A 19,619-nucleotide genomic window follows, 5' to 3' on the forward strand; every position below is an offset into this window, starting at 1 on the left:
AATAATCTTAACAAAATTGTAAAATTGTGTAAATTATTGTTTTTTTCTACTACACCACGTACTAACAATCTTATATTCTGTTTAAAGAAAACCTAAACCTAATTAAAATTTAATACAGTAAAAAATTATTACAACGTGTATTATTAACTATAATACCATTCAATTCAAAATAAATACAAATAAAATTTAATTTTTTATTTTTGCATTTAAGCTAATTAAAATTTAGAACAATTAAAAATTTATCTATCTTATTAGTATTACAAGTTGCAACATTGCTCAACATTCACCTTCTTAATAAATTCAATTAAAATAAAAATAAATTAAAACTAACAAGTGATGTTTTAATTAAAATAAAATTTAAATCTAATTAAAATTATAAAAAGTTTATTATTAAATTTAATCAAATATGAGAAGGAGAATTAATTTTTAATAATTTATCTTTTATGTAAAATATAAAATTTATTATTTATTTCGGTATTTACAATTTACCTTCTAGAAGATTCACCAAGGTAAAAAATCAACCCTATACCACAATCAGAGCCTTCTTTTCATCCTTCCGGTCTTTCCTCCTCCCAGCAAAAGTCATGAACGATTCACCTGACCACTCCCCCTCACCCGCTTCCGCCGACTCCTCGTCGCACTTCAACTCCATCGTGATGGTGTCGCTGTCCGACTCCCTAGACCCCATCCCTCAAGAGGTTTTCCAAACGCCGCCGGAGGCCGCCACCGACGGCAATGACGCTGGGACACAGGGGTTCGTCGATTTGTGTGAGGGGTCGGAATTAGGGTTTTCGGAAGTTCAGCTGAAGCTGGAAATGGGCGTGGGTGAATGCTTGCACGGAGCACCAAGAGATGTTTTGGGCGAGACTCGTGATGGCCGGTTTGATGAGTCTGTGGTTTCCGATGGGGAGCTGTCTCATTCGGGGAAGTCACCGGCGAAAGGATCAAAACTTTCGGAGGTCGATCTGGATATGGATTCTTCAAAGGGTTGTGTGAAAGTTCAATCGGAGAAAGGGAAAGAGGGTATGGGAAACTGTGAGGGGAAACTGGTTTCTGAAGCAGAAAAAACTTCAGACTGTTCTGCCAAAATCTTAGAAACCGCCGAGAAAGTGGCGGAAAGTAACTCAAGTGATGGTGTTGTGGAAGGTTCTGGAAAGGGAATGGATGTGTTTGAAGTGTTAAGATTTCTTTCAGCGATTAGTAATGAAAAGAAAAAAAAAGTTGATAATAATTTTTGGTATAAAGTGGCAGATGCTTGTGGAGTTTTTCCTCGTCCAAGGTGGTGGCCCGAAGGAGAAGACTTTGGGACTGTTGACGACGATGAAGAAGACTTTGGGACTATTGACGACGATGAAGAAGACTTTGATCCATAAGAAGTTTGTTAGATATCTCTACTTTGTTGTTTAGTGGATGATAGAATGGATGGGTTCTAATTTCTATCTGTTTGTCTATTGTAATATGCTCCAAACCTCTGAATCAGAATCCCTAACCTCTTATCAACCTGGTGTCTTTATGTTGTGCTTTGAGTTGGCTTTTTCAAACACAAAAATGATAGTATATTTTTTCAGAAATTATTATAAGAACTAGCAAATTTATATAGACCCTTTAATGATTTTACAGATATCATCCATGCTTATGTTTAATTGTATATTTTAGAATACTGAATAAATTGAAACTTTTCTTTCAAGCTCTAGTTTTGGTATACTGGTAAAGAATCTTTATAGGTAATTCACGAAAAGTTTAGATGTTTTATTATAAAGTATGTTATGGAGAGACAAAATGTTTAAGAGAAACTAAAATTTTAGAATTTTATTAGAGTTAAATTTTCAATTTTTGTTTTAAAAAAAATAAAAATTAAATGTTTTTATACTTTTTACTCTTTCATTATGTTAAAATATTTGAAATTAGCTCATGTTTTATTTTAAAATTTTAATTTTGTAATAACTTCTCTAAAATTTTAAATATTATTGTCCAAACACAACGTAAAAGTTGAAAATATCAACAATTTCCGATACTTATTGTGAAGTAAACGGTAAGTGTGACAATTGTATCCTACTCATCACCACCACATTACGGATTCAACAACAAAACATGAATTAGAGTTTACTTTAGTAAATAAACACACTAGTTTTGCCTTTGCTAATAATAGCAAAATATGAACCATGATGTTGGGCTTTTGCTGCTCAACTTAGGAGAAGGAGAGTAAGAACTTCTTATAAGCAAAAGGTTTAATTGTTTATTTTGTTGCGAGTTTAGTTGAAGTGTGTCAAATTCGTTTCTTTTTAGAAAAATGTCAATTTCGTCCTCATATAGAAAAAATTTGTTGAAGTAATTTCCGTTAAAAATAAACTAATGGTTTTAAAAACTTAAAGTGAGTTTTGTATAATAACCACTTCATGAGTCCGATCCCTGATTTTGCAGTGGATAAAGTGAGTTTTGAAAACAATGATTTTTAACGGAGATAACTTGATTAACACAATTTTTTTCTATATTAGGACGAAATTGACATTTTTCTAAAAGGAGGACGAATTTGACACACTTCAACCAAACTGAGAACAAAAGAAGCAACTAAACCTAAGCAAAATGAGTCAGCCACATTTGACCGCTCTATGATGTTTTTTCATCAAACACTTTAACCCAAATTGAAGACTCATTCTCATTTACCGCACAGATTAAGATATAACATATAATGATCATAATCAAAGACACCACCAAAGGCCATTGGAAACATAGGTGAGAAAATTATATTGCTTGATTTCTAATCCCATGAAAAGAGTAGAAAGAAACCAAAACCACTAAAAGAAATAGTTACAAGAGATTCACAATAAATAATCTTCAAAACATGTTTATCGTTGTTATTAATGATAATCTGTTCCAACGTGACGTGGTTCTTTGAAAATACTAAAGACAATAACTCTGCAGTTCTTTGTGATCTAATCCATCCATACTGTTTATTATTTATATGGAAGTTTGAAGAGTTGAGATTTAAACCTACTGGGATAAAAAGGTTGTGAAAATCATTAGCAAAACATAAACTACAATTGCATACAAAACTCCGGAGTTGATCACTCCGCATTTCATACTATATGTTACAATCTATAACCAACCTATACAATGAAAAAAGCCCATTCAACTTCCATCCTTTGGCAATCCAAGCTCAAGGTTGCAAGGAAACAAAAACACAACCATCATATCTCTTGTACAGGAATTTTGGTGTTTCAGATGCATATATTTGGACCCTATTAAGGACGATGAGTAACAGTTGAGTGTACTGAGCTACTAGTGGTGCAGACCTTAGCACCATAGCTTAAAGTTGGGAGCAGGAGCTCTGCCTGCGGAAAAGAACTGTTAGAAGGCACATCTAACAGCAGATCCTCAGAACTCTCACCAACATAGTTACAAGAATCCAGCATGTGCAAGCCACCAACACCATGTGGCAAAGAAAAAAGGCTTTTTGGGCTGCAGCTTGAGCCTTCTTCTACAACTTCTTTGCCTTCACATACCGGATTCATGATCACCCTTTTGGGGCTCCTCATTGTTGTCTTCAATTCTGAAATTTGTACAATAACTTGCTTAGCATCAAGAATGCTTATTCAATTAAATCATAAACAGCTGAGAAAACCAAAACAGCTGAGTTCTAATTGTAGCTTCTAACTGGTATCAAAATAATAGTAACACAGTTGTCTTATCATGTCTCAACATTCAACATCTTGCAAAAGAGGTATCTGAATACTTTTATTTTTCTTTGTTGACATGGGATTGTCATCTAACCTGCAAAATTTTGATTTTGGCTGTCATGCTCACGCATTCTCTTGGCATTTGTAATATTACTTGATTCCGTAGCAGTAGATCCTGGACCATTAGCTTTTCCAGCTTTGTTTTCACATTTCTGCACCCATAGAAGGATGCAACATATGAGTCTTCTAGACCAAACAAATCCAGTAAAAAAATTGAAAGACTTACTATAATGGATCGGTTATTAGACCCAACATTGAAAACTAGACCAAAATTTTATAGATAATACTTTTGAAAGTAATATTTTGCCAAAGAAAATTTTATACTATTCCATACCTAACGTGCAAAATTTCCCTATTCTACCACAACCAAGCTCAGTTTCTTCTCTTGAATTTGGATATGAAATCCAGGAATGATATGATTGATATTTTATAAATTATATTTATAATTTAGATATACATTTTGATGTATTTATTTAAACTTGTGTTTAGTGTATACGATGAACTTCAGACTTACATTTTATATATTTATATGCACTTCCGCATTGAAAAGTTAATAAATAAAAACTATGACCCAATCCAAATCAATTTAAATTAGATTGGATATACACTTTAAATCACATTCATCACATAGAATTATAAGAAAACACAAAAGTATTAGTATCTCAATAGTAAATCAGCACAAACCTTGAGAAAATTATAGTGTTCTACCCATTTTGATTTTGACATATTAGATAACACAAGCCTTTTCAATGTCTTCCATTCTTCAGGTTTTGTCCCCAACAAAGAGATGTCAAAGACACCTTCCCCAAGAAGTTGCTGAAAATAAGTCAAGTTCTCCTTGAATTGGAAGCTACTGAACATGTTTTTAAGGCTGCAAATACAACCACCACGATCAGTCACTAATGTTTGATCTAGTATTTAGTCTAGATATCTTTTTATGCCCTAAGGAGTTGGATCACTACACAAGCTTTTTTTTGGTAGAAGGGGAATGAAAAACTAAGCCATTTGTTACTTCAAAAATTATGAACAAATGAGAACTCAAATTAAATGCCTTAATTCTTTTGATATAGAACATTTATAGCAATTGTTCGTTAAGAATTACAAGCCCCACCTCCCTCCTTCGAAAGGATGGACTTGAAGAGTAAAGAGCATAGGGACTTGCTAAACATCAAAAGGTCATAATATGATCAATAATGATATATTCAGAGCAAACAAGATAAGAGATTCTAACCTATCAATAAAATTAGAGGTATCAACCACAGGAAGATACTTTAGTAATTGCTGCTGCTCTTCCTTTGTCAAGTTCCTCATAAACTCCTCATAGTTCACCACATCCTAACAAACATAATAGCAAGCAATATTTAGTTATAAATACGTGCAAAGAATAAGACAGTAGTCATGACACAAAACTCAAAAAGCATGATGATATTATTTGTGGAAAATGAGTATGCCTGTTCTCAAAAGAAGTCTAAAACTCAGTAGCTATCTTGCTAGTCCTGAGAGTAGTTATATAAATGAAAACAGATTATACTTTTGCGTTAGTGGGAGAGAGAGAGAATGAGAGAGAGAGAGAGAGAGAGAGAGAAACCAATAGTATTGGTAGCAGCAATGATACAAAACCATGCTATTGATACAAAAACTTGTGCAACTCACATTTAAATCTATTGAGCACAACAGTGAATTGTGATTTCCAGGAACTTGTTTTTCAAGCTGAGACTTGTCCCTAAAATAAAATAAAAAAAAAAGAGTAAATTTTATCAATTCTCCGATTGAATTTGCACACTTATCTCTAATTTCTACATAAAGTCACATGTATGTATAAACAGGTTGACATCCTCATACCCATTCCAAGAAAATTACCAAAGTTATGCTAGCACAATGTTTCAGCATAACTGACTAGAATAATGAAAGACTGTAAACTGCTGAGGAAAACATGCCTTTCAAGTTTCTCTTGTTGCATGATTTGGACAGCTGAGTTTTCTATCTTTTCAATTCCTTGAGATGAAAAGTTCATGCCACTGTGATCACTACTATACAAAGGAATCGTACTAGAGAACGAATATGCTTCATTCATTAGGCATTGTTTATTATCAACTGAAAGAGAGCTGGCCTCGGACTCTTCATCACGAGCTATAGAGCTAGGATGCCTGATGAGAATGCTTCCATGTCCTATCTCAACAGAGACCATTGGTGTGTCACTTTCCAAAAGAAGATCCTCTTCAGAAGATGCAGAGAAACAAGACTGTTGTTCATGAAGAATAGTACACAGGTCTCTTGTGAGCTTCTCAACAGATGAAGGCTTTGGACGACCTGAACATGTCCTCTTTTTAGAAGGCACCATGGCATCCCAGACCACTGACTGTGCAGGACCTACATAAACCACACTATCTATCTTAAAATATATGCTTTTATTGAAGAAACAAAGGAATCTGTTTTGAACTGCAGTAAGCAGCAATTAAGAACCAGACATGTTATGTCATGTAATGTAAAATTCGACATTGTACTATAAAGCATTGATGAAGAAATATAGGTATAAACAAATAAAAGATAATTGATAATTCATGTTTAATTTTATAGCTTGCAAACAAAATTGTTGAGATAAAATGGGTTCTTCATTGTGAAATTTTTTTGAATCACTTTTGAATTCTTAAATGCACACGTATTTATGATGTAAAATTAGAATTAATATTAATTTGTTTTGTTAGAGAAAAAACAAGGCCTTGCTAGTGGATCTGTAACTCCACAACTGATCTTTTTCCTTTACCCTTCCTTCACATCATTATCCAGTTCTTGATTAAGCTCGCATAAATCAGGACAATCATCAAAACCCATGCTATTTCTATGGAAAGGACAATGCTGCCATAATCAGTTATGTAGAAACATCTTCCAATGAAATCAGAAAACAGTAATAGTCCAACCTGTCAAATCACTAGCATCTGTGCCACCAAATTGAGCACAGCTCTCCGAGTTAGAAATAGCTGACCCTGAGCTTGATCTGTTGCTTGTATCTTCATCCACAACCTTTAGGTGTCCTTGATTATAATCTGGAACGAACCCTCCAGATGCAGCATTATCATAGTTCTGCTTTCTCTTGACCAATTTCACTTCTTTGTTCTTATTTAATGATATGCTTTTTACCCTGGAAACCTTTTGATCCTCATAATCAGCATTTTCTGCCCGTGCATGCAAAGGGGTATAATTTGCAAGTGTTCCCTTAGTCCTCCATCGAGATCCACATGCATTGCATAGTACAGGCTTCTCAGGTGGCCCGTTACGCCAAAGTGGTGTGCCTAATGCAAGGCTTTTTCATTAGAAAATCTATGAAATTTAAAAATTCTTGCAAACAAGAATGGAATAGAATTATCTGTGATTGAAAACAAAGTTAACGTGTAATAAAAATTCAGGCAAACACGTTAAGGAATGAGACAGCATTCATTAATTACTATCAAAAAGATTCAGAACTTCTGCATGAATGGTTAACTATCTTCCTATTATCAACCCATTTACAAAATTTTAGATAACGCATAGCAATACCCTTTTGCAAGAAAAAACTACAGATTAGTTTAAACTTCACATTCATCGAGCAGCAGATACGGACACACTCAAGTTAAGAAGATGTACAGAATGGTAGTAAGACAATGCTTTCATTTGAACCAAAACAATTAACATTTGTCCGCTCAGTGCTTGTTGCATTATTGTTAAGGCAATCTAGATAAAAAATTTCGTTTGTCCGTAGTGAAGTAGTTTTGTTCTCAAACACTGGCACTCAAATTTTGAAGTGTAAACCAATAACACATAGACAACAGTTTCAAGTTTATCAGAAAAACAATGAACATCTCTAAGGCTTAAGTTGCAGGATAAGTTGTATCAAGGTTATTAGCATAGTTGAGAAAGATTGAATATATAGAAATGATTAGTCATAACAATTGAACTTTCATCCCAGCCAGAGACAATGAAGTAAGATCCACGAAGGATGACTACAATGCAAGGAGAGAAAAAATTCCAACATACAATGAGAAATTGCTAGGTAGACAAAGTGACAACGAACGACTCCGTAAAATCCTTTCGGAAATGGAGTAGATTACTACGGACATTTTGCAAAAGCACAATTATCTTCCTTTCCTTTTCTTAATTTCTCTTGTTCACATAACATGCAAATGGGTGGAGATTGGGTTGACTCTTCTGATAAAGATCATTTAGAACAACAGATATTCTGCTTATTGAGAAAAAGGTTCGGTGTAATATTCAATCCATTCCGAGATTAAATTTGCGCGAATTACATTTGCACACACTTCAGACACAGTCAAAGAATGCAAAGACCCACTGAATGAGACACAGAACACATCAACAGAGGAAGTTAATATGATTGAATTTTCCAGAACTTCCATTTCCAAATATTCTAGGCAACAGGAATGTTTATATGGTTGAATTCTAATACATCCAAACAAAAAACATTAAACTAAATTATCCCATTTGTTTAAATTGGCCAGAACTTTTCCCTTGCACGCATCTTAATTTCTTATCAAAATCACAATCCATGTCATCGGTTCCAAGACAAACTTCAAATTCAAAGAGACAAATTTCAAAAAAACCAATAACTCTCAGGAAAAACTGCAAACAAAAGATTTCATATTGGAGAGACAAGAACTCACTTGTAACTCCACAGTGATAGCAAGGCCCTTGCTTGCCCATGTCTCAAACTTTTCCTCAAGTAAAGGGGAAAATATGTAGAAAAAATTGCAGAAAAAAGGGGCAAATAATTCTTTAACAAAAAAGAAAAAAATGTTTTTTTTTTAAATACCAGTTTTTTTGAAGGCTTGTATTAGTGGGTATTAAGGCTTTCTTCTGCAGCAAACCCAGAAAACAGTTTGCAAGAATAAAGGTAGCAGAAGCCAATACACCCAGAAGAGTTTGTGTTTTACTGTCCTTTAAAAAACTCACATAAACATCACAGAACACACAGAATTACAGAAATTGATATCTGGGTGTTGTAGCTAGAAATCTGTACAAGAGAAAAAACCAGTAAAGGAATCTCAGAAATGACAGAGAAAAGAAGAAGGGAAGGTGCAATGGAGAGAGACAGAAAGAGAGAGGAAGGTCTGAGTATGTGACTTCTTGTTGTTGTATTGTACAAGAAGTAAATGTCCAGCTTTTCCTTTATTTATTTTTTTTAACCCACTTTCTCGTCTCTCTCTATTTTCTTTTCTTTCTTTTTTTTAATTGTCTTTTGTTGTTGTTATATGAGAATATTTTTTGATGTTATCTGAGATATTTCAGTTTCCATTTTGTAAACCAAAGTAAAAAAAAAATAAATCGAATTTACGGTGTAAAAGAAATCAGACAGATTAATGCTAAATCACAAACGTCCTAGAATAAGAGAAAAAGAAATGATATAGTTTAGCAGAATATAAATTTATAATTTGCTCATATTTTAATCTGTATTTATTTTTTCTAATTATGCCTATGACAGGTTTTAAAACATGCTGTTGATTCTGAGAGAAATCGATATGGGAATATCAATATATTATTGCTATATATCTTGTTGAATGTAGACTTTTCTTTCCTTTGCTTTTAATTTTTCAAATCCCCATCTTCACCATTGGGAATTTGGTCTAAAACAGTTTCTACTAATGATAATATCGATGGCCATGGAGGAAAAAAAAATAAAAAATCAACCCAAAACTCGATAGATCTCAAAATAACATATTTTTTTTTCATAATTTTAGGTTTATGAAATGATTATGTATGATATTATATATCCATGATTTTATATTCTGTGTCTGTGATGGCATGATGTTGATAAAATTGAGTGGTGTTGATAGAGAAAAAAAAAAGAATAAACAGAGGGTAGGAACAGGTGTGTGAGAATTTGTTGTGATAAACCCAATCAAGACCGTTGATTAAGCCAGGGCGGTTGATGTTGGGGCCACCATTAGTGATATGCTTTTGCTTTAGTTAGTTTTTTAATGTGATTTGAAACGAACGGTGATTAAGGAGGGTACGTGAATCTGAAACTCAATTATTCAGAGGAAATGGCGAAGACAGATAGAAGAATTATGAAGCTAGGGAAAGTAAAAAATGAGATATTTAATAAATTAATAAATGAATAAATTGAAATTGAAACAGTGTGGGCATGATACATAGTGGGTATCTGATGAATTTGACTAATTTGGTGGGTTGCGAAGTTCCTTATCTTGTATTGTGTTTTCCACCCTTTAATCTAAGATGTGAAAATTCATTCAACCCATCTCTCAAACTCTATCATTAAATCACCTTCATTCACTAAGGACATTCTCGACTACCACCCACTGCATTATTTATTTCTCTTTTTTACATCAAATCTTTACATGATAACTTTTTAAAAATAAATTACGCGTTACTATTTTATTGATCCATTTACGTGTCACTATTTTATTGATCCGTTTACGTTTCACTATTTCATTTTTTTTTTACACTGTTCAATTTTAACCCTCTATCATTTCCTCCTCAAACTCACCTCTCAACATGCATTCTTCATAATTAACATCTTTTTAATTTTTCAAAAAACAAAATTCGATTTTGTTACTTACTTTTACATTTATAAATTTCATTCTTATATCTTTTTAAATAATTCTTAATTTCTTTTAATATATATAAATATACACGTCTTTTTAACTTTAGCAGTTAGTAAAACTGCCTTTTACTTGGTTAATGCATTGTTTCTGATATATACTTTGTTTTACTCTTTATTTGTTTATAGTATTTTCAGCTTCTATTCTTATGATAATAATAATTGAGATTCCCTCATACTTGTTTGATTGTTTGAAAGTAACTAATTCAGACTCTTTCTCTAGATACTCTGTTGCACTCTGTTTCCAAAACAATAAAAATCGTCTATAAATCTTTTATTATATCGTTTTATCCATTTCCTTTTTCTACATCAATATAATATAATATGTTAAATATATATATCTATTATCTCAATACAAATGAAATATAAGCTTAAATGTTTAGTATTTATACTGAATATAATGTATCATTTATGAGAGAGATGCAAACTATTACATTTAATTTTTCACGTATGACTATGAAATTTTAAGTGTAATAACTGTTAGAAACTTAGCAGAGTAATGATCTATGCATGTTTTCATGATTTGTGATTGCAAAATGTATGATTGAATAGAATAAGTTAATATACTGTCTCTGTGGCTCTGTGTTTTCAGAGCACATTTGAAATATCCTAAACTCAAAAGACATAAAAATATGTGCTCAGCAGAAGGAAGGACCATTGTTGCTCTTATGCAATATCTGTTTTTTGTGTAGAAAGATAGAACATGACATCAAATAAAGATAATATGTACTCAGAGATCGATAGATACATAACATGGGTTTTGAAAGAAAGAGTTTTAAATATTAATAACACTAAATGATTGATGAAAAATATTTAATGTTCCTCTCATAAAAACAAAAACAAAAAAGGAAGAAGAAAAATAGTTTTCAAATGTTGAGAAGAAACTATTTTTTTTTTTAAATTTGATGAACACAACATAATAATATATAAAGTTAACGGTGAGGAAATAACTTGTTTATAAATAAGATTAAATAAGATTTTAATTTAAAATTTAATTGTGAATTAAATTTGGTTAATTTTCTTAATTTTAATGTATTTTAATTTTTAAATTTAAAAACTGAAGAAATATAATCATTTTAATTTAATAATATTAACTCCTTTTATGTGTTAAATTATTTTTAGATTTATATTTGAGTTATTTATAAAAAAGAAATTAAATTTTTAAATTAAAGAAATTATATCTATTTATTTTTTATTTAAAGATTAAAATGTATAAAAAATTATGTTTAAATTTAAAAATTGAAAATATATTGAATTTAATATTTTTAAACATTTATCATTTTTGTATTTTCTTTTGTATAAAACATTTATGCAAATGATTTCCTGGATTTAGTGAACTTATTCTCATATTTGTTTTATAAGACATTAGTAATGCAGTGGATTATCATCTTTTTTATAAAATTTATAAACATTTTAACACGTGCTTAAGCTTAAAAACTTATATTAATTTCATAAGATGCTAAGTGTGGACATTTTCTTCAAAATTATCATAAATACTTTAACTAATAATATAAGTTTTGAGAAATATATACATTACAAAAGCTTCTAGAAACTTGTCAATAGTTTATGGTGTAAATGTTATACCTAGAAGTGATATTATTTATAAGTTGGTAGTAAAATTAAAAAAAAAAAAAGAAGAAAACTATATATCTTAATCTCGAATAAGTTGGTTGTGAAATTTAATAAAATTATCAAAAACGAACATCATAATCTTGAATTGAGAGAAGTTAATGAGGTAAGGTTTTTTTTTTTCTTCTTTCATGAACTTGTTTAAAGCTTGTTAATTAGCTATGTTTTTAATTATTTTCTCATAAAAATTCAAAATATAACCAACTAATCTAAACCTTAAAATTTACTAAACTATAAGTGTTAAAGGTAATTCACCTTCATTCATATAATAATATATTCCACTTCAAATTTACATTCACTCATATTGAATTACTTTGTACTTAAACTTATTTTTTCATAAAAAAAAATAAGAGAAAAATAACATATATAGTGATTTACACTTTAGACAATTAAATTGAGAATGTATTATTTAATTTGTTTTTACATTAAGTATTATTTAAATATTATATTTGTGGAAAATGAAAAAAATAATTAAAATCATGGTAGTGAAGATTGTAGAAGGGACCTACTGAAATGCATAACTGCCATTGATGGACCTCTTCCCTTGGTTTCTTCCTTCAAAGGGGTTATTATTGGGTGTGACCTTTCAAACTGTGAGGTCATTATGTCTGGCAATGATCTAGGGTGGTTATGGTATCTTGTGACTCATTGTATCAATGTAATTTTGAGTTCCCTTTATTAATATTGATACTTATAAAGATTCAATTCTATAATTTTATTCAATATTTTAAAATTTAATTTTTCTAATGTGCTGATAATATATTTTTTAATTTCTACAATAAAATGTTAGGTTCATCAATAATAACATATTCTACTTATTTATGAAAAATATTAACATAATGTTTAATCATAAAATGTATTATCGTTTCTCATGAGATATGTTAACATTTTCTTTTACAATTAAATGATACAATAAGTTGAACTTAGATTACTTAATTTTGAAAACTTGGACAACCAACTGTATTATTAGATTTTTTTTACTAGAACATGAATTACATATGATAAATCTATGAAGACCAAAACCAAATATTTTAAATTAAATTAAATATGAAACTAAACATAAAGCACACCATGAACATATTAATAATATCATTAATTATTTGTATTCATTTTTCTACTTGTGTGTCATCAAGATAAAAAAAAAAGTATACTATTAACTAATTATAGATTATAATAAATACAAAATTTTAATTGATTGTTGCCAAAAGTGAAGAAACCAGTAATTAAAAAAAATAGCTATTGAAATCTTTTATATCCAGACTTTTAAATATGTACATTTTGAAGTTGATGCAAAAAAATTTGAAGCTGTAGTAACTTAAAATTAGAACATTTTATGTAGAAAATTATATAAGTAATGAATTAAAGAATGATACTTTTTTTATTTGATAAAGTTTAGTTGAATGAATATTTTATGCAAAAGAGAGAATAATTTTCAATAAAAATGTAATTTTTTTTTCAATTTAAAAAACTTACTTATAAAAGAGTTGTTTGGTTCTAAAAGTTACAATTTAATCTTTAAACACGTGTACCACTAAGATAATAAGGTGCATGTTAAAATGATTCGAGCAGAGTATAGATGTTAATGTCGATTTATTCATTGGTTGATTGGTTCTGGTCTCTGATAAAGAAACCTGATATCCGACACAACCAATGACAGTTTTTCTATGGTTTTTAATTTTCTTCGAATAAATAGTAGAGATATCCACATATATTTTTTTTTGTCTATTACACCACCTTCTACTTCTTATTCTTTTTTGTGTTTTACTGTAAAGTTCAGGACAAATATCTACCTAAACGACACAAATTTTTAAATTTATTATAATAGTGCATATATAATTGTTCCCCAAAGAAATAAATAGGAATTGAGAAATCTTTTTCAAAGTTATAGGTCATCAGTGAAGTCTCCTTGAAAAGACTTCCAGTAATATATAAAAGTTGAGAGATCTATAATTAATTCAAGCGATATTATATTTTAATTTTTAAAATTAATGTCATGAATAGCTGTTATTATAAATTATAATGTCATATTAAAAATGTGAATTGAATTAAATAAAAATATTATTTTTAATTATTAACCAAAATTTTATCAAAAGACATAAAATAACAATATACCATGCCTATACTTCCTTAATGCACAAAAAATGCACATAAATTAGTTAACTAAAATTATACTTTATTTTTATAACAACAACAAAAGTAATACATAGTAAATTCAGCATTTGGTAAATAATTTCTATCTTATAAGTTGAATAAATTAAAATATTTTTTAATAATCCAAACAATGATATTTTAAATGATAATAAAATATGTTGTGGCAGTTCTTAATTAAAATTGCCAAAATATGATAAAATATCATGTTATAAAAGTAAATTTTGTGGGAGTTTTTAATTGTTAGTAAAAAAAAATTCTGAAAAATAATATCAGCATTTAAATATTTATTTTCACATACTATTTTTTTAGTTTTCACATTATATTAGTATCTTTTACTTATTTTAACCCTAATAAAATTAAATAGTTATTATTTTGGTACGTAGGGTTGATTGGTTACTTTCAAATAAATTAATAGTTGTTCAAAACCACTTATTGCAAGTTGTTTTCTCTTCTTCAACATCAAATCAAGAATATCTTTTAAAGGTCATCAAATGCTAAAGTTAGTTTAGTCTGAATTCAAGAGTAATTAATGTAATCTACGACCTTACCTAGATCTCTATTTATAGTTTTACTAATGGGATTTTCATTAGAGTTGGTCTAATTACGACCCAACTTCATTTCATCTTGATTAAAGGCTTAATCAGAATATTTCTCTTACCTAAAGCCATTTAGTTTTGACCATTTAGTCTTTCTAGTTAAGATGGTGTTGGGTTTGACTAACTAGTTAGCTGATTGTTTAGTCTACTTCTTGACCAAACGATCCATACTATATACAGCCCCCAAGCCCAAGCATCATCAAAGAGTTGTGGAGGGGTTTGTTGTTTTAACTAGATCGATGTTTCTATTTCAACTACTTGGACCATCCACTGTTTGCACTAATTATAACCATTGTTAATAATAGTTAGGACACTTTGAACTTTGTGCCTATCAGGAAATACTAAGTGTCAGTTATCCGTTTCTCTAAATAGGGTGGGGTTGAGCTATCATTTTCACCTTTTTCTCTTACTACTTATCCTATGCCATTGACTTTTTTGCTTAAGTTAATAATATCAATCATTCATCTTTCTACATTCGAGGAGTCTTTTGGTCGAGATGGTCGGGAGTATGTTAATGATGCTTCATCATCGTCATCATCGTTCGAGTTTTCACAAGGTAGCTATGGATCAGCTGAGCAGAGTTTAAATTCAATGAGTATTGTAGTCATGAGTGTATATATTGAAAAGAATAAGGATAAATCTTTTAAGGATGCTATTTAGGAAGATTTTTGCCATTGAGATCGACGTTGATTTCTTTTATAGGGGATAAATTGAATATTCTAATTATTTTGGGTTACAATTGGGCACCCCACAAGGTTCTCGATTATGTGACTTGTTTCCATTAAGGTAGGGAATTGTGCAACTGGGTCGAACGATCGTAAGTGCTCGATAATGACATTGAAGGTCATGTCGTTTACTTGCAAGTTTGCAAGGGGAACAAGCGGATATGTCATGGTAAGGAAGGCTTTAAGTTAGAGTTTTTCTATGTGTATGTTTATCGATCTTCTTGTCAAGATACCGTTTAATAAGTTTCAGATGGGGTGCTATGTTAATTAAACCTGGTGCCTTCTTAGTTACATCCAAACAGTTGGCGTGCATCCAAGCATTTTGAATTTTATGTTTGGTGCTGAATTTAACCCAATGTCTGCATTATTTCTTTATCATTTTCGTACCCATTTATTATTTTACGTTTGATAAAGGCCATTAGTTTGCATTTTTATTTGTTGTGTTGAGTAGTACATATAGGGGCATTTAGCAGTGTCAACCTAGGTCCATGTGGTTCACTTTATGTCAAGTGGTTTTAGGTCCACATTGGTTCAAGTGGACCTAGGTCCATGTTAGGATGAGTTAGCCTAAGTTTACGTTGATTTAAGTTAGTCGAAATCTAAGTTGAGTCAATCATTCACATCAACTCGAGTTGAGGTAGACTCACATTTGGATGAGTTGGGTAGGGCTTAGGCAGGGAAATGTTGGGTGAGCCACAAGTCAAATTAAGTTAGAAGGCACCTAAGCTGAGATGAATCAAAACACACACACACATATGTATATGTACGTATACATTTACATTTATCTACACACATGTATATGTATGTATACATATACATTTATCTATAGATAAACATAAATTATCATGTTACAATCTTCATGTGCTCATATACATAGTACAATCGTAGTAATTCACCACACAAACAATAAAAGATAAGGTAAGTTATTTGAAATTTAAATAATGAAAATATTATAAAAAAAATATCATCATAACAATAAATTTATATGAAATTTATATAACCAGTACATCAATGAATAATGGACAATACACACAAAGCGTAGTATCAAATTCAATAAATGACAAATGTCTTTGGAAAGATTTATTTTAAGTGTGTTTTGCTAGAAACTAACATTCAATTCAATACATGACTTAGATCAACAACAAGTCTAAGAGTCACGGATAAAAATGAGTTAATTACGACCAAAATCACATATTTACACATGTCATGGTATATAAGAACTTCCCATTAGTTTCTCACCATTTAAAATATCAGTGGGTAGAAAAATTTTTGTTGTATCATACATTGACTTAATACATAAAACAATCAAGGATCAATATATCATCTCAAATTTATGACCTTACATTTTCATACATACATACATGTACATATACATACGTATATAATTTAAATCATACATAATGACATCGTTAGTCGATTCTCACAAATTATCCACTTTCAAGCTTTAAAGAGAAACATGTATGATATACTCATAACATGATCATTACAACAACTTAAAACTATAAACATAAAAAAAAAAAAAACCAATAATATTTAATACAACCTTCACATTTGATACCATAGTATCTTACATCACAATTAAAAAAATAATAAATAAAACATAAACAATTACACAACAACAAGAATTAAATATAATAAAGTGTCAAGTTCAACTCATTCAATCAAGTTCAAATATAATTCATAAAAAGATTAAAAAGGATAATTCTTATGAAGAGTTCAACTTCTACAAAAACATTTACTTAGCTTAAAAGTTCAAAAGGAATAAGAACTTCTACTAAAACTAACAACTTGACCTTTACTAACAGAATCATAATTAGAGTTATAAAGCTCCTTTTTAATTGATTCAAAAGTCATTAGAAATTTAACATTAAAATCTACAACTTATATGAAGACCATTAAGCTAAATTCTAAAAAGTTTCGATCCATTCAACGCATAGAAATTTGATGAATGAATTTAAGAAATTTTTTCTCCACTTACTCAGGTTTGAATTTGTCGAGTGATAAATTTCTTATTTACTTGTTTTTATATCTGATTTAGACACTTAATATGCATGAATTTGATAATTTTTTTTTATCAAACACTAATCAGCTTAGAAACATTGAATGAGTGCATAAAAAGAAGTTACTTGAAATTATTAACTTGAATTTTTGTTTTTATTGCAACAAGCGAAACATTATTAATCTACTTAGTACAAGAAGTTAAGTTGAGTGGATTAAGGATGAAAAAGCAAATTCAAATTCTCACCCTCATAATTAAATGGAATGAGGTGCACTGAGTACTATAAGAAATCCTTAATGGAAGGAAAATGAAGCTAAGCGAGCTCAAGGAGACTGTGAGAATTGAAGAGAGACTTAGTACCAAAAGAAACCCTCCAACTAAGAAAAAGAATTCATTGAGTTCATAAATGAATCCCTACAATGAGGAAATGACATAAACTAAACGGAGCAAGTTGACTGTTAAGTGCAAGCTTCCAAGGAAAACAAAGTAGCTTGACTCTATAAATAAAAGAAGTGAAAATGCCTTAGGAAAGGAGATATATATGAGACTAGATTAGACATAATTATTATTTGTAAAGAGTGTGTTATCTATTGTTGTTGATTTTCATTGCAATATCTTACTCATTATATGAATAGTTAATTCTCGTGTGTTGAAATTGAATGAAAAAGTAACTTATCTATACTCTTTTCCTTATTTATGTAATTATATTTATATGTCTATCTTTTTCATTTTATTTAACTTTGTACTTAATGCATAAACTGAAGAGGATTATTTATAACTGGTTTTTACCTTGAAAGTGATTAGAAAATACTTTTATTGTCTAAAAAAAATTAAATCATCAAGAAAAAATAACTATTGTTTCGGTAGATATTTTTGAGGACCGAGAGACTGACCTGGCTGACGTGGTTTTCCCGCTTTCTGATGTTTGGACTGATAGGATTGCTCGCTTTTCCTGGATTTTGACCGTACGCTTCGCTTTAGCCTTGGCCGTTCGGTGATCTTCAAGCTCTTGCCGAGGGGGGGAGGTACCTGAAAAGGCACTCCGATGCTCAAGTTAGGCGTTAGTGGTAGAATGTTCCTCAATCCTAAGTAGCGTAGTGCTTAGTTTGGGAGAATGACAAAGTGATTATAGCAGAGAGTATGCTAAAATGTGCATACCTTGTTTGGAGTCCTTAGCCCTTTATTTACAGGCTTTGGATTGACATAAGATTAGAAGAATATAAACAGAATAAGATATAAACAAACTTACTTGACATATCTCTGTTTGGATATTATTTGATACGTTGGGTATATCTCTATTTGGATATTATTTGATGATATCTCTGTTTGGATATCATTCACGTCTGTGACATGATGACTGATTTATTATCTTGTTGACAGGTCGTCTGGAAACCGACCGCTGGAGATATCCTACCGTACATCATCTCCCCCAAGTCCGAGTTAAACGTAGTTAACTGTAGGACTTTTATGAGTGTAGGAGAAGGTAGTTGTCGCTCGGTATGGTGGTCGTCCGCTTGTCAAATGGGGAGTCACACAGACCTGTTTGGTCTTTTTAAGTAGTTCTTTGAACGACACAGCTATGCTGCCGTTTAGCCTTGTATGAATAATTAGTGTTTTTCCGCTTCGGGGGTAGGCACAGAGTCACAATGGTGGAACCGTTAGATGTTGACTGTTCATGGGGGTTCTTTTTAGAACTTTTTTCCCATGTTGACGATGACTTGGTAATATCTTGTTTACCTGTTCTGAAAGGAAAATAGTAATCTAAGGCATAAGTAATTTATTCAAGCTTACTTGCATAATTGGAGGCGTCCGGATGCTGACTTATTCGTCAACGCTATTATAGTTGGGCGTTCGGATTCGGTGTTCCGTGCCTTTTGATAGTAGTCGGGCGTCCTCACTCGGTGGTCCATGCCTTTTGATGTGGATGGACACGCGTTGGGTCCCGACCTTCTATAGTTAGACGTAAGGCGTCTAGACTCGTTCGGTCTAGGCCTTCGTATGGATGGACGTGGTTGTCCATAAGGCATCAGGATGCGTTCCGTCCTGGCCTTGAGGCGTCTAGACACGTTCGGTCTAGGCCTTCGTGTGGATGGACGTGGTTGTCCATAAGGCATTAGGATGCGTTCGGTCCTGGCCTTGAGGCATCTAGACGCGTTCGGTCTAAGCCTTCGT

General features: G+C 31.0%; 1 protein-coding gene across 1 annotated transcript; it reads right to left on the bottom strand.

Moving 5' to 3' along the window:
- Positions 1–2,995: 2,995 nt before the first annotated feature.
- On the bottom strand, positions 2,996–8,877 carry LOC106768921 (GATA transcription factor 26). The gene is made up of 8 exons (XM_014654310.2): positions 8,390–8,877; positions 6,656–7,027; positions 5,675–6,107; positions 5,391–5,460; positions 4,969–5,072; positions 4,422–4,608; positions 3,772–3,889; positions 2,996–3,550 (listed from the first exon to the last, which is right to left on the bottom strand). Exons 1-8 carry the CDS (start codon positions 8,427–8,429, stop codon positions 3,243–3,245), a joined length of 1,632 nt encoding a protein of 543 aa, XP_014509796.1. The 5' UTR covers positions 8,430–8,877; the 3' UTR covers positions 2,996–3,242.
- Between the last annotated feature and the right edge of the window lie 10,742 nt (positions 8,878–19,619).

The sequence above is a fragment of the Vigna radiata genome, chromosome 7, assembly GCF_000741045.1.
Source record: "Vigna radiata var. radiata cultivar VC1973A chromosome 7, Vradiata_ver6, whole genome shotgun sequence".
NCBI lineage: Eukaryota > Viridiplantae > Streptophyta > Magnoliopsida > Fabales > Fabaceae > Vigna > Vigna radiata.

Bases quoted from the DNA above. Each gene is read 5' to 3' on its own strand.
- LOC106768921 (XM_014654310.2), bottom strand. From the start codon at position 8,429: ATGGGCAAGCAAGGGCCTTGCTATCACTGTGGAGTTACAA. The intron at 6,108-6,655 runs GTTGGACTATTA...TGGTTTATGTAG, and splicing joins AGATGCTAGTGATTTGACAG to GTCCTGCACAGTCAGTGGTC. The intron at 5,073-5,390 runs GTGAGTTGCACA...TATGTTTGTTAG, and splicing joins TGTGCTCAATAGATTTAAAT to GATGTGGTGAACTATGAGGA.